The sequence below is a fragment of the Leptonychotes weddellii genome, chromosome 16, assembly GCF_054177405.1.
Source record: "Leptonychotes weddellii isolate Sample4059 chromosome 16, ASM5417740v2, whole genome shotgun sequence".
NCBI classification, from domain to species: Eukaryota; Metazoa; Chordata; class Mammalia; order Carnivora; family Phocidae; genus Leptonychotes; species Leptonychotes weddellii.
The window spans coordinates 38,749,571-38,774,010 of record NC_138384.1 but is presented as its reverse complement, the minus strand read 5'-3'; the positions used below and the strand labels follow the sequence as shown (position 1 = coordinate 38,774,010).

General features: G+C 37.9%; 1 protein-coding gene across 13 annotated transcripts in view; it reads left to right on the top strand.

The window, feature by feature from the left end:
* ZNF568 (zinc finger protein 568) overlaps window positions 1–24,440 on the top strand; it is an 87,012-nt gene that overhangs the window by 40,784 nt on the left and 21,788 nt on the right. The window contains exon 7 of one of the 13 annotated variants that reach the window (XM_031026029.2): window positions 675–10,615. The exons of 11 other annotated variants lie outside the window; for them this stretch is intronic. In XM_031026029.2, the coding sequence (XP_030881889.2) occupies window positions 675–2,254 (1,580 nt within the window). In that variant the 3' untranslated portion in view covers window positions 2,255–10,615. Of the gene's footprint in view, window positions 1–671; window positions 10,616–24,440 lie in introns of those variants that run through there. One more of the 13 variants, XM_081807493.1, reaches the window with a different exon arrangement.

The following is a 24,440-nucleotide window of genomic DNA, read 5'->3' as shown; positions in this document are numbered from 1 at the left end:
TTCAGACATCTCTCTACCTTTTAAGTCCCTGAATTCTCTAATTTGTTAGCTTTTCCAGTGTTTTGTGGCTAAATCACTTTGTTGCTTGACATTTGTATCTTTGCAGTACTTTAACTTCTTAGCTCTGCCATTAGTTAACAGTTCCCTATTTGCCTCTCATCTCTCTTCTTTTGTTGAAATCTCTTGTTTACCCTTCTTTACACTCTTATTCCTTTGTTCTTGTGGATTTGACCTTTTATTTTTTTACTGTCATTTTAATGGAATTTTAGGGAGGAGAAGAAATAAACATATACATTCAATCCACTGTGTTTAACCACAAATGTTAATTTTATCCTCTGGTCATTTTGACTCCCTATCCAGTCATTTGTATCGTCACCCTTTCATCTTAATTATTCTGTTCATGTTACTGATTTCTGCATTGTATATGCATACTTTTAAAAGCAGTCAAAGCTACTTAGGCCTATCAATGTCAGTTTTCTCTCCATAATATTTTATAGGAGTTAACCTCTTAAAACTTAGAAACTAGGGTAATTTCCAGTTTGGATTTTTTCATATTGGGAGACTAGAGTCAACATAAAAAATCAACTCCATAGGAGCAAATTTCTGAAATGTTATTAATAGTGTAGTAGCAGAAAAATTCAAAAGTAATAATTTTTGGTCCTCCATTTTAGAAGTTTGGGAAGTTGATGAACAGATCAAGAAGCAACAGGAAACACTTGTGAGGAAAGTCACATCCATCTCCAAGAAAACTCTGATTAAGGAAAATGTCATTGAATGTAAAAGAGTTACAAAAATATTTCCTTTGAGCTCAGATATTCTTACTTCAAGACAAAACCTCTTTGAATGTGACTCACTTGATAAGGGTTTGGAACATAATTTAGATTTACTTAGTTATGAGAAGAACTGTGTAAGAGAGAAAAACTATAAATATAGTAAGTACGGGAAGCCTTTTTACCATTGCTCATCCCATGTTCTAACCCCCTTTAAGTGTAATCAGTGTGGACAAGACTTCAGTCATAAATTTGACCTCATCAGACATGAGAGAATTCATGCTGGAGAGAAACCCTATGAATGTAAGGAATGTGGAAAAGCTTTCAGCAGGAAGGAAAATCTTATCACACATCAAAAAATTCATACTGGGGAAAAACCATATAAATGTAATGAATGTGGAAAAGCTTTCATTCAGATGTCAAACCTTATTAGACACCAGAGAATTCATACGGGGGAGAAACCTTATGCATGTAAGGATTGTTGGAAAGCCTTCAGTCAGAAATCAAATCTCATTGAACATGAGAGAATTCATACTGGAGAAAAACCCTATGAATGTAAAGAATGTGGAAAATCCTTCAGCCAGAAGCAAAACCTTATTGAGCATGAGAAAATTCATACTGGGGAGAAACCTTATGCATGTAATGAATGTGGTAGAGCCTTTTCTCGAATGTCATCTGTTACTCTACACATGAGAAGTCACACAGGGGAGAAACCCTATAAATGTAATAAATGTGGAAAAGCCTTCTCTCAATGCTCAGTGTTTATTATACATATGAGAAGTCATACAGGTGAGAAGCCCTATGTGTGTAGTGAATGTGGGAAAGCGTTCTCTCAAAGTTCATCCCTTACTGTACATATGAGAAATCATACAGCTGAGAAACCCTATGAATGTAATGAGTGTGGAAAAGCCTTCAGCAGGAAAGAAAATCTCATTACACATCAGAAAATTCATACTGGAGAGAAACCATATGAATGTAATGAATGTGGGAAAGCTTTTATTCAGATGTCCAATCTCATTAGACACCAGAGAATTCATACTGGTGAGAAACCTTATGCATGTACAGTATGTGGGAAAGCCTTTAGTCAGAAATCAAATCTCACCGAACATGAGAAAATTCATACTGGAGAGAAACCCTATCATTGTAATCAATGTGGAAAAGCTTTCAGTCAGAGACAAAATCTCCTTGAGCATGAAAAAATTCATACTGGAGAAAAACCATTTAAATGTAATGAATGTGGTAAAGCCTTCTCTCGAATCTCATCCCTTACTCTTCATGTGAGAAGTCATACAGGGGAGAAACCGTATGAATGTAATAAGTGTGGAAAGGCCTTCTCTCAGTGCTCATTACTTATTATACATATGAGAAGTCATACTGGTGAGAAACCTTTTGAATGTAATGAATGTGGGAAAGCATTCTCTCAAAGAGCATCCCTTTCTATACATAAGAGAGGGCATACAGGTGAGAAACGCCGAGTGTACTAAATGAGGGAAGGCCTTTTAAATTCAACCCATGCTTTACTTTTGAAACATATTGGTGTAAACTTAAAAAAATGAACAATATCTTTATGGAAAAACTGTAAAGCTTCACTGAAGGGCATAAGACTTGAATAAATCGAGAGAAATACCATAAATGCAGATGGAAAAACCCAATATCATAAAAATGTCAATTCTCCCAGAATTAATCTATAAACCTAATATAGTTCCAAACATCTAATACGAATTTTCTAGGATCTTTACAAAATGATTCTAAAATTCATGTGAAATGGAAATACCTGGATTGCCGAGACAATTTTGAAAAAGAAGAGAGAGGACACATCTTCTACCGTATACTACACAAAAGTTATGGTCATTAAATAGTATGTGGTATTGGAGCATGAATAGGTAAATAAACAGATATTACAGAATAGAATGCCTAGAAATAAATCAGTGAATATACGTGAATTTGGTATATATTAGACATGATATCATGAATCAGTAGAGAAGTGACAGCCAATGAAATTTGTTGGAGTATTTGGTTCTCCATAGTAGGGAAAAAATAACTACATGCAATCTTACAACATATAAAGAAACAGAATTCCAAAGGATTTGAACTGGAATGTGAAAAGCCAAACTGAAGTTCTTGGAAGGAAATACAGGATGTTGTTTATGACTTTGAGGCAGGGAAGCATTTCTTAAAAGACAAAAGGACCCTGTAGTTCCATTTCTGTATATTCATTCTAAAGAAACTCACAAATACCCATAAGAAATATATATATGAATTGAAAACAAGCTAATTATTGATGGGGTAATGGGTAAATAAAGTGTGATATAGTCAAATAATGGAGTAGTATACAGCAGTTAAAAGTAATAGAGTAGATCTGTATTTTGTAACATGGATAGTTGTGTAAAACAGTGTAGAGTGAAAAAAAATCAAGATCCCCGAATGAAACATTGTATAATGAATGACATTCATGTAAATTGAAATTAAATCATAAAAAACAGTACTCTGTTTTTATTATTGAAATATGTATGTATTTAAAATGGACCGGAGGGGCACCTGGGTGGCTCAGTCGTTAGGCGCCTGCCTTCGGCTCAGAACATGATCCCAGGGTCCTGGGATCGAGCCCCGCATCGGGCTCCCTGCTCAGCGGGAAGCCTGCTTCTCCCTCTCCCACTCCCCCTGCTTGTGTTCCCTCTCTCACTGTGTCTCTCTCTGTCATATAAATAAATAAAATCTTTAAAAAATAGTAATAATAAAATTTAAAATAAAATAAAATAAAATGGACTGGAAGGGTACATACCAAATTATTGTTAGTATTGTCTCTGGCAATAGATTAGGTTTGAGGGTGTTGATCAAAGGGGGCTTTAGCTTTATTTGTAATTTTTATGCCTTAAAAAGGAAGATTGATAGCATATAAAATCTTAATGATATACAGTGGCAATATGGATGTCTTGTCTTATGGTGTTTTTTGTAGTTATTTCTTAGAATTTATGGGCTAGGGGAAGCCTGTGTCCATAGAAAGAATATTATGATGGATCCATATGCCCTATCAGATCCTGAACTATTTTATCAAATATATTTCCAGAACATTAGTAATTAGAAGTAATAGTCCTATTTACTGTATGTAATATGAAATTAGCATACTTTATCAATCTTATACTTTTTACATTTTAACATTTCTAGAATACATATTCATCTTTCAACCAATTATGTCTTAGATTTAAGTAAATATGTAATTATCAAGAATTTGAAAATCAGATGGCAGTGTGATACATCAAGTATGATTTTATTTACCATTTTAGGGCATCATGGTCTACTAATGATCCCTACTTTCTCAGTGTGTCTCACATTATTTGGCAATAGATTTGTTGGATTCATAACTAACTAATTAGTAATGTATTTAGAGTCATTGTGGAGAGAGTAAGATTTTCCTGAGAAACTGACTATGTGACATTAATTTTCTTGCCCTGTAAGTTTCCATACAACCAGGATAGACATTAATATCATTTGTTAATCATTACATTTTGAAACGAGAAAGCCTTTTATTTTCTTGAGATGGCCATAAGCAATTTTGTAACATAGCTTCACTTTAAACCTACAGATCATATTATTCCTTTTACAACCCTTAATTTATATGACCTATCTCATTTTGGTTGGAAGTGGTAGTGGTCTCAGACTCTGAGCAGTAATAACAGAGTTCCTCTAAAAGGATCTCATTCTCTATAATGATATATGAACAAACCCTTACTTAAGGTAATGTTTTATTACAGCATCTCTGCAATATTACTTGATATACAGAAAACCATTAGTGCCTTTATAAAAAGGAGATTAGAATTGGGGCTATTGATCAAAAGGGAACTTTAGCAATGAATGTTTAAATGTTAACTAAATTTGTTTGAAGGTGATTTCACAAAACAAAATCTCAAACTACAGTTGTGATATATAAGCAAGACTGTATCAATTTTGACTTATTAGCTTTTTTAAAAAAGCTAATTACAGTTATAAATTGCAGGGACTGATTTTCGTGAAAACAACAATTTACCAAAACTTAAGTATCTAAATGAGTATTGTCATTTTATAGTCTCTTCTTTAGTAGGTTTTATGCTAAGTCCAATTTTTCCAGCACACCTAATTTTTGTAGACTTCTTTTTTAAAAATTAGTTTTCAAAGTTCATATGTTATCTGCATAACAAAACCTGTGTCTGATGAGGATGTGCAGAAATTGGAAACCTTGTGCATTGTTGGTAGGACTGTAAATTGTACAGCTCCTGAAGGAAACAGTTTGGCAGTTCCTCAAAACGTTAAACTTAAGATTGCCATATGATTCTGCATTTCTCTACCTAACTAGAATCCAGAAGAATTGAAAGCGGGGCTCAAAGTGATCCTTGTACACCAGTGTTCATAGCATATTCAGAACAGTGAAAAAATGGAAACAATCCAATTGTCCAGCAACGGATGAATGGATAAACAAAATGTGAGATAGACATACAATGGAATATTATTCAGCCATACAAAAGAATGAAATTCTGACCCATACTACAATGTAAACTTAAACCTTGGAATCGTTATGCTAAGTGAATTAAGCCAGACTTTTATGTTCTTTTATGAACAAAAATTGTATGATTCCACTTATGTGAGGTAACTAAAATAGGCAAATTCATAGAGAAAGTAGAATAAATAGAGATTACTGGGGTGGGGAGGAAGAAATGGAGAGTTATTGTTCAGTGGGTACATCAATTCTGTTGCAGATGAGAAAATAGTGATGATGATTAAATAACATGAATGCATTTAATGCCACTTGTACACATAAAAATTGTTAAAATGTTAAGTTTTATGTTATTTATATTTTAACACACATGCACATACACAAGTTTAAAAATACCCTATTTTGTAATGCCAACATCTGAAATATTTGAGTCATTCTCTATTGATAACGTTTTCTCTTGATTCTTTCTTACCTTTCCTATATTTTTGCTTATGTAGTAATTTTGATTGTATACTGAACATTGTGAATGATATGTTGTAGAGATTCTCAACTTTGTTATAATTTTCTCGAGAATGTTGACTTTTGTCCTAAAAACAGTTACCTTGGCTGGACTTAAAATCCCGTCTCTCTCCCCTCAGAAAAGTAATAGTTGAAATATCTGCTCTTCTTTCAGTCTTCTAGCTGTTGATTTCTATAGACTGTTTGGAGTTTACATAAATTTGTGAGGTTCAGGCATCAGTCAAAGATTTGGTCCAAATTTTTATGTAGATGTTGAATATGTAGCTCCCTCCTTTCTGGGATTTAACTCTTAATTTTTAAACTACTTTAGCAGCCTCAAACTTCATCCTCCAACTTCTCAGGCCAATAAGACTGTGGCTTTCTACTTGCATTTAGCTACCCTATGCCACAGAGGCTGGGAAATACCATTATGTGATAATCTGTATAAATATTAATGTCTCACAGTATACTTTTTTTCCAAAGGTCAACTCCCCTTCAGTTTTTTGCCTGTTTTTAGTTGTTCCCCAATGCCTTCACATTGTGGTGCGTGCATGTGTGTAAAATATATGTAGTCTAGGGTTTATTATCTTTTATGGTAGTCTGAAATAAGGTAGTTTGCCACTACTAAAAGTGGAACTAGAAGATGACATTTGAGCAAAGGAGGTGAGGGAATGAGTCATGGAGGGATCTGGATAAAGAACACTTAAATATAGAGAACAGAAACTTCAAAGACCCTGCAATGGTCGAGGCACCTTGGTGACTCAGTGTCTGCCTTCAGCTTAGGTCATGATCCTGGAGTCCTGGATTGAGCCCTGCATCAGGCTCTCTGCCCAGCAGGGAATCTGCTTCTCCCTCTTCCTCTGTGGTCTCTCTCTCTCTTTCTCTCTATCTCTCTCTCAAGCAAATAAATAAAATCTTAACAACAACAACAAAGACCCTGCAATGAGAGCATGCCTGACATATTCAAGGAATGGTAAGGAGTAGGACACTATGGCCAAAGTAAAGTAAAGAAAGAAGACAGTAGTAAGTGATGAAGTTTAGAAAGAGATTGAGGACCGGATTAAGTAGTACCTTGAAGATGAGTCTGGGAAGGAATTTAAGTTTTGTAAAAAATGGAAAACTTTAAGCAAAGAATTGACACAATCTGACTTATGTTTTAAAGGAATTGTCTTATAAGATCTAATAGAGAGTAGAGGAGGAAGTGTGGAACCAGAGATACAAATCAAGAAGCTTGAGGTAAATAGTCACTTGAATCTGGGTGATAGTGGCTGATGTATTGAAAAGTAGCAAATTTCTTGAGATATTTTCAAGGTAAAACTGTAAAGACTTGGCCGATAGGTTTGGTGTGGTTCATTAGAGGAAGAGAAGATTTTTGGCCTAATCTACTTGAAAGATGCAGTGTCCATCTTTTGAGATGGAAGAGCTTCAGGATGAGCTGTTTCAAGAGCCTAGATTTCTGAGCACAGGACTATACTACACAGTTAGATAAATGGATCTAGAATCCAGGGGAGAAGTATGACTAGAGATACACTTTCATGAGTTGTTAGAATATTCATTGTAGTTAAAGCCAATGGACTGGATCGGAAGAGATCTAAGGACTGACCTGTGGGGAGAACAGCATTTAGAGGTCAGAGAAATAAAGACAAAGTAGCATAGGAGACAAGAAAGTGGAGCCAGGGAATTAGGACAAAAATCCAAAGAGGGTAATGTATTGGAAGCAAAGTGAAGAAAATGTTTTAAAAAGGAGAAAATAATGAACTTTATCAAATTTTGTTAATTGGTCAAATAAAGACAAGACTGAGAAACTGACCGTTGAGTTACTTAGCAATGTTAAAGTCATTGGTGACCTTGACGAGTAGTTTAAGTGGTAGTAAGTAAAAGTCTAAGAGTAAAGAGGTAAAATGACTAGTGATGGGAGACTTTACAATCTCTCTGACTGATCAAGCAGACAAAGGTTATTAGGCTTATAGATGATTTGAACAGCACAATTAACAAATTTGATCTATTGGTACATATCTACAACATGCAGCTGGCAATGTCAAAATACACATTCTTTCCAAGCAAACATGAAACATTTATGGAAGTTGACCACTCAGTATCAATTTCACTGGTGTAATTTAAGAAACAAAGGAAGAAAAAAAGAAACAAACCAAAAAACAGACTCTTAAATACAGAGAACAAACTGGTGGTTGCCAGAAGAAATATGGGTGGGGAAAACGGTGAAATAAATAAAAGGGATTAAGAGTACAGTTATGATGAGTACTGAGTAATGTATAGAATTGTTGAATCTTATTGTACACCTGAAACGAATATAACACTGTATGTTAATTATACTTCAATAAAAAAACAAGTATCAACCAAATATCAGTAAATGATAAACTGCATTCATCACATTTCAGTTAAACCAGACATCTGTTACAAAAAGCATAGGACCTCTCAGTGTATCGGAAAACAAGAAAGTTATCAAAGACTACTGGGGTCATTCAAAAAGACATAGGAGTCAACTTGAAAGGACTCTCACTGGCCAAAGATAAGATAATTTTAACAAGGAAAAGACTAATGACTACAGAAGATTGAAATATAGCAATTTGTAAAAATCCAGAAGATCAAATAATGCTGCAAGAAAGCAAGAAATCAAAACTCATTTTTTGCCACTAGTGGTAGTGGTATCAACTCCTTATATTGAAAACAAGGGGGGCGCCTGGGTGGCTCAGTCGTTAAGCGTCTGCCATCGGCTCAGGTCATGGTCCCACGGTCCTGGGATCGAGCCCCGCATCGGGCTCCCTGCTCAGCGGGGAGCCTGCTTCTCCCTCTCCCACTCCCCCTGCTTGTGTTCCCTATCTTGCTGCATCTCTGTCAAATAAATAAATAAAATCTTTAATAAAAAATAAAATTAAAAAAGAAAACAAGATAATTAAAGAGAAAGAATTAAAAAGGTGGGGCACCTGGGTGGCTCAGTGGGTTAAAAGCAGGGAGCCTGCTTCTCCCTTGCCCTCTGCCCTGCCCCCCTGCTCATGCTCTCTCTGTCAAATAATAAAATAAAATCTTTAAAAAAAAAGAATTAAAAATATATCCTGCTTTCTCCATGTGAATTCTATTTCATAGTACCGAATAGTCCTAATAGAAGTAATAACTAAATAATATATATGGAAAATACATATGGAAAAGTTCTATACAGAATAATTCTAATTAATAATTGTAAGAAGAATGTTAGAATTAGAAAAATCAGTATTTTACAACTCAACAAAATAACCCATTCAAGCAATAAGCATCAATGTATGCTAAAACCCTAAATAAAGGGTGATTAAGAAATGGATATTTTTAGGATACCAAAGTGTCACCCTACATAAAATGCAACTTTAAAATGGAAAGATCAGGGCACCTGGGTGGCTCAGTCGTTAAGCGTCTGCCTTCGGCTCAGGTCATGATCCCAGCGTCCTGGGATCGAGTCCCACATCGGGCTCCCTGCTCGACAGGAAGCCTGCTTCTCCCTCTCCCACTCCCCCTGCTTGTGTTCCTGCTCTCACTATCTCTCTCTCTGTCAAATAAATAAATAAATAAAATCTCTAAAAAAAAAAAGTGGAAAGATCAGATTCACCACTGGTCAATCTCAGCCTCAAAGTAGAACAATGAAATATTATGTACTAATTGAAGTTATATAAAGACAGAACCAATAATTTTTAAAAATCTGATCAAACATTTAATTTCATTCAATTAGTAATATACATAAAATGTAGAGAAAAATTAAATGATGCCATGGGACACTGGGTGTCTCAGTCGGTTAAGCATCTGCCTTTGGCTCAGGTCATGATCCCAGGGTCCTGGCATCAAGTCCCGCATCGGGCTCCCTGCTCCATGGGGAGCCTGCTTCTCTTTCTGCCTGTCGCTCCCTCTGCTTGTGCTCGCTTGCTCTCTCTCTCTCTAGCAAATAAATAAAATCTTTAAAAAAAAAAAAAAGTTAATGCCAAAAAGAAGCAATCAGGCAAGTCCCAAATGTCATATTTTCTTTAGTACAACTGACCTACTCAATTGATTAAGGCAATGACATGAAAAGAGGAATATTCTAGATTAAGAGAGACTTGAGAGACAATAATCAAATGCAATGCATCAACCCTATTTGAGTACTTTTTTGATGAAAACAATAGCAAAAAGATATTTGTGAGTGTAGTGGTAACTTACTGCATTTTTCTGACGACTAATGATATGAAATACCTTTGTGTATATTGTTGGCCATTTAGATATCTTCATTTGTGGAGTGCCTGTTGTAGTCTATTGCCCATATAGTTACTGGCTTGTCTGTCTTTATTAATCTGTGGATATATGTTCTGGATACATATCCTCTGTCAGATGTATGCATTATTTTCTCCCAGTAGCTTGATTTTTTACTTTCTTAATGGTGTCTCTTAACAAACAGAATTTCTTAAATCTTAGTGATGTCTAATTTATCAATATTTTTTCTTTTATGGTGAATGCTTTTTGTGTCCAGTTTTATAAATCTTTGCCTGTAGTGGGGCACCTGGGTGGTTCAGTCGGTTAAGCATCTGCCTTCAACTCATGTCATGATCCCAGAGTCCTGGGATCGAGCCCTGAGTCGGGCTCCCTGCTCACAGAGAATCTGCTTCTCCCTTCCTTCTGCCCCTCTCCCCACTCATGCTCTCTCTCATGCTCACTCTTTCTCTCGAATAAATAAATAAAATCTCAAAAAAAAAAAGAGGGGTGCCTGCGTGGCTCAGTCGTTGGGCATCTGCCTTTAGCTCAGGTCGTGATCCCAGGGTCCTGGGATCAAGCCCTGCATCGGGCTCCCTGCTGGGCGGGAGGCCTGCCTCTCCCTCTCCCACTCCCCCTGCTTGTGTTCCCTCTCTGGCTGTGTCTCTCTCTCTCAAATAAATAAAATCTTTAAAAAAAAAAAAAAGAAAGAAAGAAAGAAAAGACCATCCTTTAACCATTGACTTTAACTATTGAATTTTAGTGGTTTCTAACCAGGTATCTAAATATGCTCAGTCTGTTTCTGGACTTTCTGTTCTGTTCTATTGATCCACTTACTTATCTTTGCACCTAACCACAGTCTTATTTACTGTGACTTTAGAACAGTCTTGATATCTGGTAATATAGCTTCTTCATTTTTCCTTAGTTATAAGGATCCTTTGCATTTCTGCACATATTTTGGTTTCCACAAAAATTGTGCTGAATTTTTTATTGGGAGTACATTGAATTTATAGATCAATTTGGTTTTTTTTGTTTGTTTTTTAAAGATTTTATTTACTTATTTGAGAGAGAGAGAGAATGAGAGACAGAGAGCATGAGAGGGAGGAGGGTCAGAGGGAGAAGCAGACTCCCTGCCGAGCAGGGAGCCTGATGCGGGACTCGATCCCGGGACTCCAGGATCATGACCTGAGCCGAAGGCAGTCGCTTAACCAACTGAGCCACCCAGGCGCCCTTTATAGATCAATTTGAATGAAAATTGACATCTTATTAACAATCTTAAAATCAATGAATGTGGGGAGTACCTGGGTGGCTCAGTCGGTTGGGCTTCAAACTCTTGATTTCAGCTCCAGTCATGATCTCAGGGTCATGGGATTGGTCCTCCCCTGCAGGCTCCCTGCTTGGCACAGAGTCTGCTTGAGATTCTCTCTCTCCCTCTGCTTCTGCCCCTGTTTGCATGTGCTCTCTAAATAACTAACTAAATAAATAAATAAAATATTTTTTAGAAATCAATGAATGTGGTCTATCTAGGCCACCATTCCAGTACAGATGGAGAACGCATATCAGGCCAATGAGGAAAGAAGGAACAGCTGAATCAGTGGAGCAGGAAAATTTGGTATTTTATTTGCCAAATGGTCAAGTCTGACCTTCAACAATACACAGAAATAAAGCCATGTAGATGAAGGATTTTAATGTTAAAAATAAAACTTAAGGGGCACCTGGGTGGTTCAGTTGGTTAAGCATCTGCCTTCAGCTCAGGTCATGATCCCAGGGTTGTGGGATCAAGCCCCACATTGGGCTCCCCACTCAGCGGGAAACCTGCTTCTCCCTGTGCCTGCCACTCGCCCTGCTTGTGCTCCCTTTCTCTCTGTCAAATAAATAAAATCTTCAAAAAAAAAAATAAACAAAATAAAATTTAAGTGGTGCCGGGGTGGCTCAGTCGGTTAAGCATCTGCCTTCAGCTCAGGTCATGATCTCAGGGTCCTGGGATCGAGCCCCATGTCAGCCTCCCTGCTCAGTGGGGAGTCTGCTTCTCCCTCTCGCTCTGTCCCTCCTCCTGCTTATGCTCTCACTCTCTCTCTCTCAAATAAATAAATAAAAATCTTTTAATAAAATAAAATAAAATAGGGGCGCCTGGGTGGCTCAGTTGGTTAAGCGACTGCCTTCGGCTCAGGTCATGATCCTGGAGTCCCTGGATCGAGTCCCGCATCGGGCTCCCTGCTCGGCAGGGAGTCTGCTTCTCCCTCTGACCCTCCCCCCTCTCATGTGCTCTCTCTCACTCTCTCTCTCTCAAATATATAAATAAAATCTTAAAAAATAAATAAATAAATAAATAAACTCACAGTCAAGACCTGAGCTGAGATCAAGAGTCAGATGCTTAACTGACTGAGCTACATAGGTGCCCCTCAAATGAAATTTTAAACCAAAAAAAAAAAAAAAAAAGTTATAAATTAGGAAGATACAGTTGCCATACATATAACTGATAAAGAATTGATATCAAGAATATGTATATATTTTAGGGCGCCTGGGTGGCTCAGTTGGTTAAGCGACTGCCTTCGGCTCAGGTCATGATCCTGGAGTCCGGGGATCGAGTCCCGCATCGGGCTCCCTGCTCGGCAGGGAGTCTGCTTCTCCCTCTGACCCTCCTCCCTCTCATGCTCTCTGTCTCTTGTTCTCTCTGTCTCAAATAAATAAATAAAACCTTTAAAAAAAAAAAAGAATATATATATATTTTAAACATTTCTAAAATCAATAAGAAAAGCAAAAACCCAATAGGAATATTGTGTAATATAATATCAAAAAAAGTGTTTGAGATCAATAAATATATGAAGAGATGTTCAATGAAATTAGGGGTGGGGGAAATGCAAGTTCAAAAACCACAGCAAAATATCATTTTACATCTCTCAACTAGGAAAAGTTAGTCTAACGATAATGTATTAGTCAAGGCCTTGCAAGAAATAGATGGCCACTCAAATTGAGTAAGTTGAGTAGAGGTTATTAAAGGAACTATTTAGGGGTGCCTGGGTGGCTCAGTCGTTAAGCGTCTGCCTTCGGCTCAGGTCATGATCCCAGAGTCCTGGGATCAAGCCCCGCATCGGGCACCCTGCTCCGCGGGAAGCCTGCTTCTCCCTCTCCCACTCCCCTGCTTGTGTTCCCTCTCTTGCTGTCTCTATCTCTCTCTTTGTCAAATAAATAAATGAAATCTTTAAAAAAATAATAAAATAAAGGAACTATTCATAGAAATGTGGCTAGAGTATAGAGAAACCACAATATCCTGAGGCAGAGATCCATTATTACCCAGAATGTGAGAGGGGTCGGGGGAAGAGACTACCAGAACCCAGAAACAGAGATGACTCTGTGGAAAGGATGCTTGTTAGAAGCTGAGACCTGTAGTTGAGGGACAGAGCCAAAACCACACTTCCACAGGGACAAAATGGAGGTGGGGGATAAATACCTCATTCACTCTCTCTCTCTGATCTCCTGGTAGCCCTCCCATTGGATGAATGCAACTAGAAACCAGAAAAAAAAAGTTACAAATTAGGAATATGTATTTGCTATACACATAGCTGACATTGATGCAGTCCATACAGGTCAGCCTCAGGGTACAGAGTAGGATGAAAAAGAGTAGAGAATTGATCTGGAGGGGCAAATGGAAGCTATTCAGCACAAAACCCAAATGTTGGAGAGGATGTATGTTCCCAAGTTCTGTTATTCATTGCTAGTAGGAACTTAAATTAGTAAGCCATAGTTTGGCACTTTAGTTTTATCTTCTGTGGTTGAACATTTACATGCCCAGGAACTCCATTCCTAGAAGTACACCCAAGATAAGCTCTCACACATGCACATCAGGAGACATGTACAAGAATGTACATTGCTGGGACGCCTGGGTGGCTCAGTCGGTTAAGTGTCTGCCTTCGGCTCAGGTCATGATCCCAGGGTCCTGGGATCGAGTCCCGCATCGGGCTCCCTGCTCCACAGGGAGCCTGCTTCTCCCTCTGCCTCTGCATCTCTCTCTCTGTCTCTTATGAATGGATAAATAAAATCTTTAAAAAAAAAAAAAGAATGTACATTGCTGTACTGTTCTCAGTAGCCAAAACACAGAAATAACCCAGATGTCCATCAACTGAAGAAGGTGCTTTGTTCTCACAATGGAATACTTATATAACAGTCAAAATGAAATGTGTCACACATTACAGAAGATCTTATGATCATATTAGAAGAAAAAGTAAATTCCAAAGATAACATGTAATTAACCTATTTATAAAGTAAAAAATAGGTAAAAAATATACTTTTTAGCAAAACATAAATACAGTAAAACTATATAAAAGCAAAGCAAGGGATTAATGAACACAGGATTCAGGGTGATATTTGATCCATTAGGAGAGGAAGGGGGATGGGAAGGAGTTATATATAATTATATATAGGTTATTATCAAGGTTATAGATATTATGCTGGGTGGTGGATTCATGGGTGCTTATAACATTATTTAAAATAAATAACTTCATTGATCAGTTTAGAATAAATTATGATACAAATGAGTCCAAAATCTTAGTGACTTACAACAGCAAGGAAATATTTCTCATATTTACATCCGTTGTAAGTTGGCAGCTGTTCTGTTCCATATCACCTTTATTACAGGACCTAGGTTGAAGAAGTAGCACTTCATAGAACGTGGTAGTCTCATGGCAGAGGGAAAAGAGAGATGGTGAAACCATTCAACAGCTCTTAAAGCTTCTGCTCTGAACTGGCATATGTCATTTTTACACATGACCATGTCTGGTATCAATGGACAGGAAGTATAATCCTGATATTATGTTATAATATCAAAATCTACTACACTAACCAACTAAATAACCAATGTAGGCCCTGAATGGACTTGATGAGCATGTGTATAACCCAAGGGTTGTTTTTTCTATAACTGTGTGCACCTGAGGGGCGCCTGGCTGGCTCAGTCGGTGGAACAACCTTGATCTTGTAAGTTCGAACCCCACATTGGGTGCAGAGATTATTTAAAATCTTTTTTTTTTTTTAAAGATTTTATTTATTTATTTGAGAGAGAGAGAGTGAGAGAGGATAGGGTCAGAGGACGAAGCAGACTCCCTGCCGAGCAGGGAGCCTGATGTGGGACTCGATCCAGGGACTCCAGGATCATGACCTGAGCCGAAGGCAGTCGCTTAACCAACTGAGCCACCCAGGCGCCCTATTTAAAATCTTTAAAAAAAATAATAATAAAAAAAAACCTATGTGCACCTGAAGTAAAAAATGTCAAAACCCAGCAAAACAAAAGATAAAGTTAGGAGACATGGATCTGGTATCTACATTTCTTTTCAATTGAATTGCATTCCTTATAATTTTCAACTCCAAACAATGTCCTAAAACTTGACTGAATGACCTCTAAAAGAATCAGCTCTGAAAAAAATACATATATAACCACCTACTTCCCAAGCCTGTGATTAAGATACAATATCTGTGAAGTCAAAATTTTCAGATGAAATTGTGATGCAAGAGTACAGTTAGTTGTCCTATGATTTTCAAAGGGTGAGTTGGAAGTCTCCATTTCTATATGGACTTGTGTCCCAGGAATTACTAGGAAGCGTTTGTAGGATTTTGCTGAAGTAAGGATGGGTACATGCTTTATTTAATCATGTTAACATTAGCCTTTCTCTTTGAATTAGAGTAGTGTGTCTCAAAGTTTGCCAAAAGGCAACCTAGATTTTGGTTAGTTTTGTTTGTGAGAAAGTTTGATTATTTTGAGGTCTGTATACCAGGGGAAATGGGCAAGATCTCTAATAGGAGAGAATCCCATGTCCTGTTGATCCCTACCCGGCCTAGTGAAGAGTCCTTTCACCAATTGAATGGGGACCGAGTATGCTGAAACACACTAAAATGTGGAGGGCAGAGGCCAAGATCCTTGGGGTATAGGATTATTTCCAATTCAGAAGTGTGGGAATGAGGGGAGAGAGGGCATGAAAAGTCAGTGCTATTTTAAGATTGAAATAAACTTTCAGGACTTATGAAGACTTCAGCACACTTAAAGTCAAATGTGGTAAAAAAACAAACAAACCACACAGCCTACATCAAAATTATTTTTATATGTCTACATAAAACTGTGTTGAGAATTAAACCTGCAAATCGAATTTTAGAGACTTTGGATTATAAAAGGTGATTTTTATATTGTAGTTCTCATATCTTAAAGCCTCTACATAGGTCAGAAATATTTGTAGGCCCTTGATTAGTTCACAGGTGTCGGGCTGTTTGCCCATCATTACTTTTTTCCTTTTCTCAACCGTGACTCATGTCTCTAAAACTTCCCTACCCACTTACTTAATGACTGAAGTTTTTCTTTTCTTTTTTTATCTTTTTAAAAATTGAGGTATAATTTACATATGGTAAAATAGAAAAATCTTAAGTATGCATTGTATGTATATAATTGTGTATTTACCACCCAGATAAAGAAATAGAATATTTCCATTCCCTCAGAAAGCTCCCTTGGCTTCTTCCCAGACGATAACCATCCCCTTCTGAGAGAATCATTCTTCCCACTTCCATTTCCATAGATTAGTTTTCTTGTTTTAGAACTTTACGTAAATGGAATCACAGTGTTTTTGGTATCAGGCTTCATTTGCTTAGACACTGTGAGATTCATCCATGTTCTGTGGTGGCAGTAGGTTCTTTTTCTTGCTGAGTAAGCATACCATAATTTGTTTATCCAATCACCTGTTGATGAATAATTGGGTTGTTTCCTGTTTGGGACTATTACAAATAAAGCTGCGATGAACATTTGTATGCAAGCCTTTGTATAGATCTATGTTTTCATTTCTCTTAGATAAATTCTTAGGAGTGGATTAGGTGGATCCTATCGAATGTGTATGTTTATGAAAGTTCTCAATTTTTGATACTGTTAATTCAGTGTCAGTAGGTTCATTTTTCTTAGCTTGGCAAGCCATGGAAAATTAGCCACTGATTTATACTGATAACTTTGTATACCAACAAATACAGATGAACATCAGCTGCACTGGCAGCTGCTTTGTTAGAACGCCAGGGCCAAAGCCAAGGCAAAGCTTCAGCAGCTGTTTCTGGAGCATAATTAATGACTATTCTAGTGTTCCCAGATAACCAGCTGCTATTTCTCCTCTACCTAAATTTAACAACTGAAGCAACATGAACAGCCATTTTATGTAATACTCCCAATATAGTCTCTGTTAAATGAGCTTGGTAGAGAGCTATGTTATGACCAGTGCCCCATTCCAAAGTTGTTTCTTACCATTGATGATACCTCTGCATGTTTTAGAGAGGTTCAAGTCACATACAAATTTGTTATATTAGCTTCAACCTTTGTGAGGTATTACTTTCTCGTTGTATGTTGGACAGTAACTTTCTAAGATCTGGTGTCTAACGTGCAAGTGTGATTTCTGTGATGTCTGGGAGTTCTGGGAGTAGCTTGAAGGGACAAATACTGAGGTGAGAGAATAAGCCATAAGTGTTATCTAAAATGGGAGGCATCGAAACCGATCTGATCTTTAAATCAAAACGATAAAGTGAAAGTGGACACAAATGGTGGATGAATTTGCAGCAGAAGGTAATAAGGCATGTGCCACAGGATGACTAACGCCCTCGTGTAAGAGGTGGAAGAGGGGCACCTCTGAATAAAAGAATTTATCTTTTGCACTTTCTTAGACACTGGTCTAATCTTTAGTATATGCCCTAAGGTGGGACAAACAAGTACTATAGGAGGGAGATTATAGCCATTTCATTAAGGATGTAAATGTGATCTTATTTTCTTGGGAGTCTTTGGTCACATTAATTAGAATACAGAAAGCCACTTAGCTGTTTCCTCAAAGACCAAGTAAATATCACATCACATCATTTGTTTTTTCAAGTAGTGCTTCTCAAAATGTCTGTGATGAAATACAAAGTTTTTTTTTCTTTTTTAAAATCTACAATCTGTTGTGAACCAAGAATTTTGGAAAATATAATAAATATAAATTGTTTGAAAAAGAAAAAAGACATACAAAACACAAGCTCCAATTTTTTTTAGTTTTAGCTTTAACAGACATAAAATTAGATTTTCATAAATATAACCAGAACAAACATAACTTTAGGGGGAAAAATATAAATAACTGTTCACATTGTTCATTAACGTGTGCATAGTGATGAATGATATGTAGAATTACTATTACACTCATAATTTTTTGTAGATCCGTAATCATAAGCAAATGAAATATGAAGAAAATAGCAATTCTCCCTAAGGTGTCTCTATGCACATGTTGAACACAGTACATAACATTTTTCGGAGTTTCTGTGACAAATGAGCTGTTTAAGTTGTGGAGTAGGAACTTCTCTCTCTTGTGCCACCCAACCCCCACCCACCTTGCACTCTCACATCTGTCCACAGGCCGCAGAGTCTGCAGTCTTTCTTCTACCCTAGTGAGAAATGCTCCACTTAAAGAATCACCAGCCTCTGCCACTTCCAAGAGTGTCACCTTCCTCACAGGTTTCACATGGGGTTCCTCTCAAGAGTGATTCCTGTTCCTGAGGCATTGTCCTCTTACTTCCATCCAAAGAATCTGATTTGCAGGTATCTTTAGTTCTAACTGTGAATTTTGCCCATGTTTTAAGCCAGAGACATTGTCTCTTTACCTGGGATCTTCACTCCATTCAACTGGAATGGCTCAAGTTCTGTCTTTTCTACAGGAAGCCAATTCTCTGGTGGTAGGCACAATAGACAGCTTCAGTCTATCTTGTCTCTGCTGATTTCCATCAGAGATGTTGGAAGAATTCAATATTTTCTTTCCCAGCCTACCTGTGATTAAGGGCAGCTTGTGTCATGAATCTGGCCATGAGTTATAAGCAGAAATATTTGGGGGTGAGGGTGTTTGAAAACATTTTCTTTCTTAATAAAAGGGACATAATCAGCTAGCACAGTCCCTCCCCTTAATTTTTGCTAAACAGTAGAGACCAACCTTGAGTCCCTTATGAGGCATCATTCTCTGTGAGGAATAGCTAACCACCTGGTAGAAGGTCAATTATGTTAGCTCTCTCTTTCCATCATGGCTGGGACAGAGAGACATCTCACAAGTATAGACACATATTATCTTAGATTTTCTTCCCCTGCCTATGATGTTTATGCCAACATCACCAACCACAGACACAGAATGCTTTATCCACCATCATGGCATCCTGCACAGCATTTTGTCTGAGCAGTGCATTCATGCCTGGGGAATTAACTGGTCTTACCACAAATTCCATCACCTAAAATCAGCTAGCCCAATTGAAAGTGCCAGTGGGAGACATCACCCTAAAAGGCTGGAGTTCTGTTTTAAAGGACATAGAATATATTCTGAATTCGAGATCATTATGGCCTCCCCCCATACTCAAATACATGCTCCAGGAAGGGGTCAAGTGGGGGAGTGACTTCTCTCACTATAACACCTAATGGCCACTCACAGAATTTGACCTTTGCTTGTATGGAGGTATTAGTCCCTGAGGGACAACACTTCCACCTGGAGACATACCGATAGCAATAATGCTACTGAATTGGGAGATGATGTCTTTTTTTTTTTTTTAAAGATTTTATTTTTTTATTTATTTGACAGAGAGAGACACAGCGAGAGAGGGAACACAAGCAGGGGCAGTGGGAGAGGGAGAAGCAGGCTTCCCGCGGAGCAGGGAGCCCGATGCGGGGCTCGATTCCAGGACTCCGGAATCATGACCCGAGCTGAAGGCAGATGCTCAACGACTGAGCCACCCAGGTGTCCCTGTCTTGAACATTTTTAACTCCTTTAACATGAACAGGAAAAAAAAAAGTTAATCCACTGGCTGGAATGACTGATCCTAATTACCAAGAAGGAATCAGGTTAATGCTATGCAGTGGAAGTAAATGGGCCTGTATTTGAAACCCAACAATCATCTGCATATTTACTATAAGGTATATATTACTGTCTCTGGCATTCCTTTTAGACCGTCTATGTCCAATAGTAAAGGTTAATGGGAAAATGACAGCAATTAAAACCAAAAAAAAAAAAACATATAGAATGATCGAGGACTCAGAATCTTCAGGAATGAGGGCTTGGGTCTCTCCACCCGATAAAGAACCTAGAGCATTTGAGGCTCTTACTGAAGGCAACAGAAATAGGGAATGGGTTGTCAAAGAAGGAAGTGATAGGCATCAACTGACCTCATATCCGATTATAGACATGAGGGCTGTAGTAGCCTTGCATATTTTCTCTTTGCTTGTTATATGTGTTTATATACTAACCGCCATTTTTTCTCTCTCATTTTTATTTCATATACAAGTTATTGGGGTTAACTTTACAATTTATTCTTTAGGCAACAGAATATTCAGTGGGACTATAAATGAATATGAGAAATAATAAAGTCAAAAATTAGTGAGTTAATAATTAATATAGCCAACTGTTAGAATCATACATTTTCTTATTTGGATAACTGCCTTGCTAGATAGAAATATAGAGTTGTTTTGTGTTGTATGGGAGCTCATAGTATGTAAAAGTGTAGAAACTGAGTAGTCAAAGGCTTCCACTGTGCCATTATCAGTTTATTGCCTCTCAGCTCCAAATTCAGCCTTCACTACCTGCTCTGTAAAAAGGGACTGGATCCTTTAAGCATTTCTTCTTTACAGTGAGAATGATGCGAAGCTATGTTAGTAGAGGGCACTGGAGGAGGAAAGGGGCTTCTCTTTCTGGCTTCTCTTCTGAATGGTTGCTGCATTTTGCTTTCTCTTGTTCTTGCTTCATGGTCTGTGGGTTATGTGTATGTGAAAACATTCAGTGATGCTTAGCATCAGCTGCGCCCCAGAGCATGGAGTGTCTTGGAGACCTCACAGACCTGACCTGGACTCAGTGACCACCTTGCTGAGACCCTCCTGATGACACACTGTGTGCTCCAGGCCACATGTGCACAGTGGCATCCCAGCTTTCTCTGTATGCCTGCCCATCAGCCTTGGCTTGTATGTGCCATAGAGGGCTATCTCCTGCAGCCTTCTTGATGTGGATACCATGCATCTCAGCTGTCTATAGTCCCACTCCAACTCTCTAAGTACTTGGCAACCCAGGAAATTTCTCTGCCATCCAATAGGATGCAATCACATCTTCTCCAAGGAGGTCTGAAACCCAGCCTCTGGGAGGGATCTTTCATATAAGTTTGTCCTTCCTTAGGGTCTCTCCCTCAGCCATAAGGGGCCCTTCAGAATTTTTTGATGTCTTTATATTACTCAGCATTGATTAATAATTCTTTATATTAAAACTCTGTTTAAATTCTGGTGGGATTTCTGTTTTCTGAACGAACCCAAATTGATGCAAACTGACTATAGGAATTGAGTGTTGACAAAAAGCTTCTCTCCATTTTTGGCAGAAGCCCAGCATCATTCACTAAGATCCTCACGCTTAAGTTCTCCATGATACCCAACTCTTAGAAGTCTCATAAGGCAGAACAGCTTGCCATCTGCCTCCTTGCCAGATGAGAATCTCCACATTAAAAACTCTCATCTTGGGGTGCCTGAGTGGCTCAGTCGGTTAAGCATCTGCCTTCAGCTCAGGTCATGATCCCAGGGCCCTGGGATCGAGACCCACGTTGGACTCCCTCTCCTTCGTGTTCTCTCTTGCTATCTCTCTCTATCTCTCTCTCAAATAAATAAAATCTTAAAAAAAAAAAACCTCTCATCTTTCTCTCCAAGATATGTATTTCTGCCTATCAGAGCTCTAACAGAACATTGGGCATGGAGAAGCTCAATAACTTGAAAGTGAAGATCTGTTTACAATGATGTTATATATTTATGGGGTTTAAGTTCTAAAGTCAGGAACAAAATAAATTTGTTGTATTCTGAATTATTCTATAAAATATCTTAAATGCTTCACAAAACATATAGATTCTCCAACACTGAAGGATAATATGTATATATGTATGTCAAAAGTATACCATCAATATGCATATATAATTGTCCATATATAAAATATAATTTCATGATTCATATTTATATGAAAGAGTAACATACATATTAATTTATGTGAAACAGTAATATATACCTTACAGTAAGTATGCAGATGATTGTTGGGAAATAGGAGATTCATGGTCCTAAGTTATCAGCCCTCAGGTTACTTACCAGTTAGAAAGGAAAAAAATATGGGGCGCCTGGGTGGCTCAGTTGGTTAAGCGACTGCCTTCGGCTCAGGTCATGATCCTGGAGTCCCAGGATCGAGTCCCGCGTCGGACTCCCTGCTCAGCAGGGAGTCTGCTTCTCCCTCTGATCCTCCCCCCCTCATGCTCTGTCTCATTCTCTCTCTCAAATAAATAAATGAAATCTTTAAAAAAAAAAAAAAAGAAAGGAAAAAAATATAACTTTACAATGGAGATATCTGGCCATTACAACCTTAACCAAATGATCAAATTTAACATCACTAATAGTGAAATGACACAACCTCATGTTTCCCTGATGTGATACAGCAAGAGGACACAACATTGTCTGTGTAGTATCCTTACCAAATGTGTTTTATCTGGATTTTACCATAAGGAAATAACTAGACAATCCAGAATGTAAGACATTCTGTAGAACAAATAACCTAGATTCTTTTTTTTTAATTAATTAATTATTTATTTGAGAGAGAGAGAATGAGAGACAGAGAGCATGAGAGGGAGGAGGGTCAGAGGGAGAAGCAGACTCCCTGCTGAGCAGGGAGCCCGATGTGGGACTTGATCCCGGGACTCCAGGATCATGACCTGAGCCGAAGGCAGTCGCTTAACCAACTGAGCCACCTAGGCGCCCCAAATAACCTAGATTCTTAAAAAAAAAAAAATCAATGTCTGGAGAAAACAAAAAAGTGGAGGGACTGTTCTAGATTAAGAGACTAGAGACATAACATTAAATGCATGCTTTGTGTCCTATTTAAAAACCTGTACAAGACATTTTGGGGACATTTGAGGGAAGTTTGAATATGAGTGAATTATGGAATAATAATTTCCTTGGGTCTGATCACAGTGTTGTAGTTAGAGTTACATGAAATGTACTACTGTGTCTACTGATATAAGTGTGAAACACTGTGTTTTGTGGTACATAGTGATATATGTGAGACATGGTATTTAGTGATATGTGGGAAGAAAATGCCCTTGTTATGGGGAGATATATGCTGACATATTTAGTAGTGAAGTATCATGATACTTCAATCTATTTTCAAATGGTAGGAGAGAGAGAGAGATTATCAAAAGTGGTAAATTGTCAACAATTGGTGAATCCAGGGGATAGGCATGTATAAGAATCCTTTGTACTGGGCGCCTGGGTGGCTCAGTTGGTTAAGCGACTGCCTTCGGCTCAGGTCATGATCCTGGAGTCCCGGGATCGAGTCCCGCATCGGGCTCCCTGCTTGGCAGGGAGTCTGCTTCTCCCTCTCCCGCTCCCCCCTCTTGTGCTCTCTCTCTCTCTCACTCTCTCTCTCAAATAAATAAATTAAAAAAATCTTAAAAAAAAAAAAAGAATCCTTTGTACTATTCTTTCAATGCTTCTGGAAATTTGAAAAATTTCAAAATAAACAGTTGAAGACAATGTGCCTGTTAGGTGACTGCACTCTATCATATGGGAGAAATAAATGTGGGAAGGCACTGAGCTGCTTGTGGATGTATATCCAAAGACCCCACTAACACAGGAGAACTAGGGAACCAGTTCCTCAACCTGTTTCTGTAAAAGAAGTTTCAGGAGAAGGAATGCAGAATATCCTGGTTGGGGCAGGCGGGGGTGTATCTCAGGAAGGCAGATGGACTAATTTATCAAGAACATGGCTTTCTGATGACTGACATGTCAGTCCATCCTCCTGCTCTGAGGGAAGGAAGATTTCTTCACCCAGAGATTGGAGTCAGAACTCTGAAATGGATCTAATGGGCTAAAATCAAATTGTTGGCAGAGCTGCATTTCTTCTATAGGCTCTAGGGGAGAATTTATTTCCTTGCTTTTCCAGCTTCTAGAAGCTGCCTGTATTCCTTGGCTCATGGTCCTTTACTCATTGCACATCATTCCAAGTTTTCCTTCTGTCTTCACAGTTCTTTTCTGGCTGACGCTCCTGCCTTCCTCTCTAAGGAGCCTTGTGATTATATTGGATCTACTCAGATAATATAGAATAACTTTCTCATTTCACCAAAAACTCTTAATTTAAGGGTATCTGCAAAGTCTCTGTTGCCATGTAAGGTAACATAGTCATTCACAGGTTCTGGGGATTAGGACTTGGACATCTTGAGTGGGGACATTATTCTGTCTACCACATTATCTAATTGGCATCGATTGATATGTATATTTTTCTCCTTTAATTTGTTCATACAATACATTTTGTATGTTTTTAATGTTCTTCCAACATTATCTATTGACATAATCGCTGTACAAATTTTATAGTACATGTTGATATCAGCCTTTTATTTGGAATTTTTGCATCTATAGCCACAAATGTTAAAGTAATTAAACAAGGATGCCATTAGACTGAAATAGTTCTAATGCATTGGTAGCA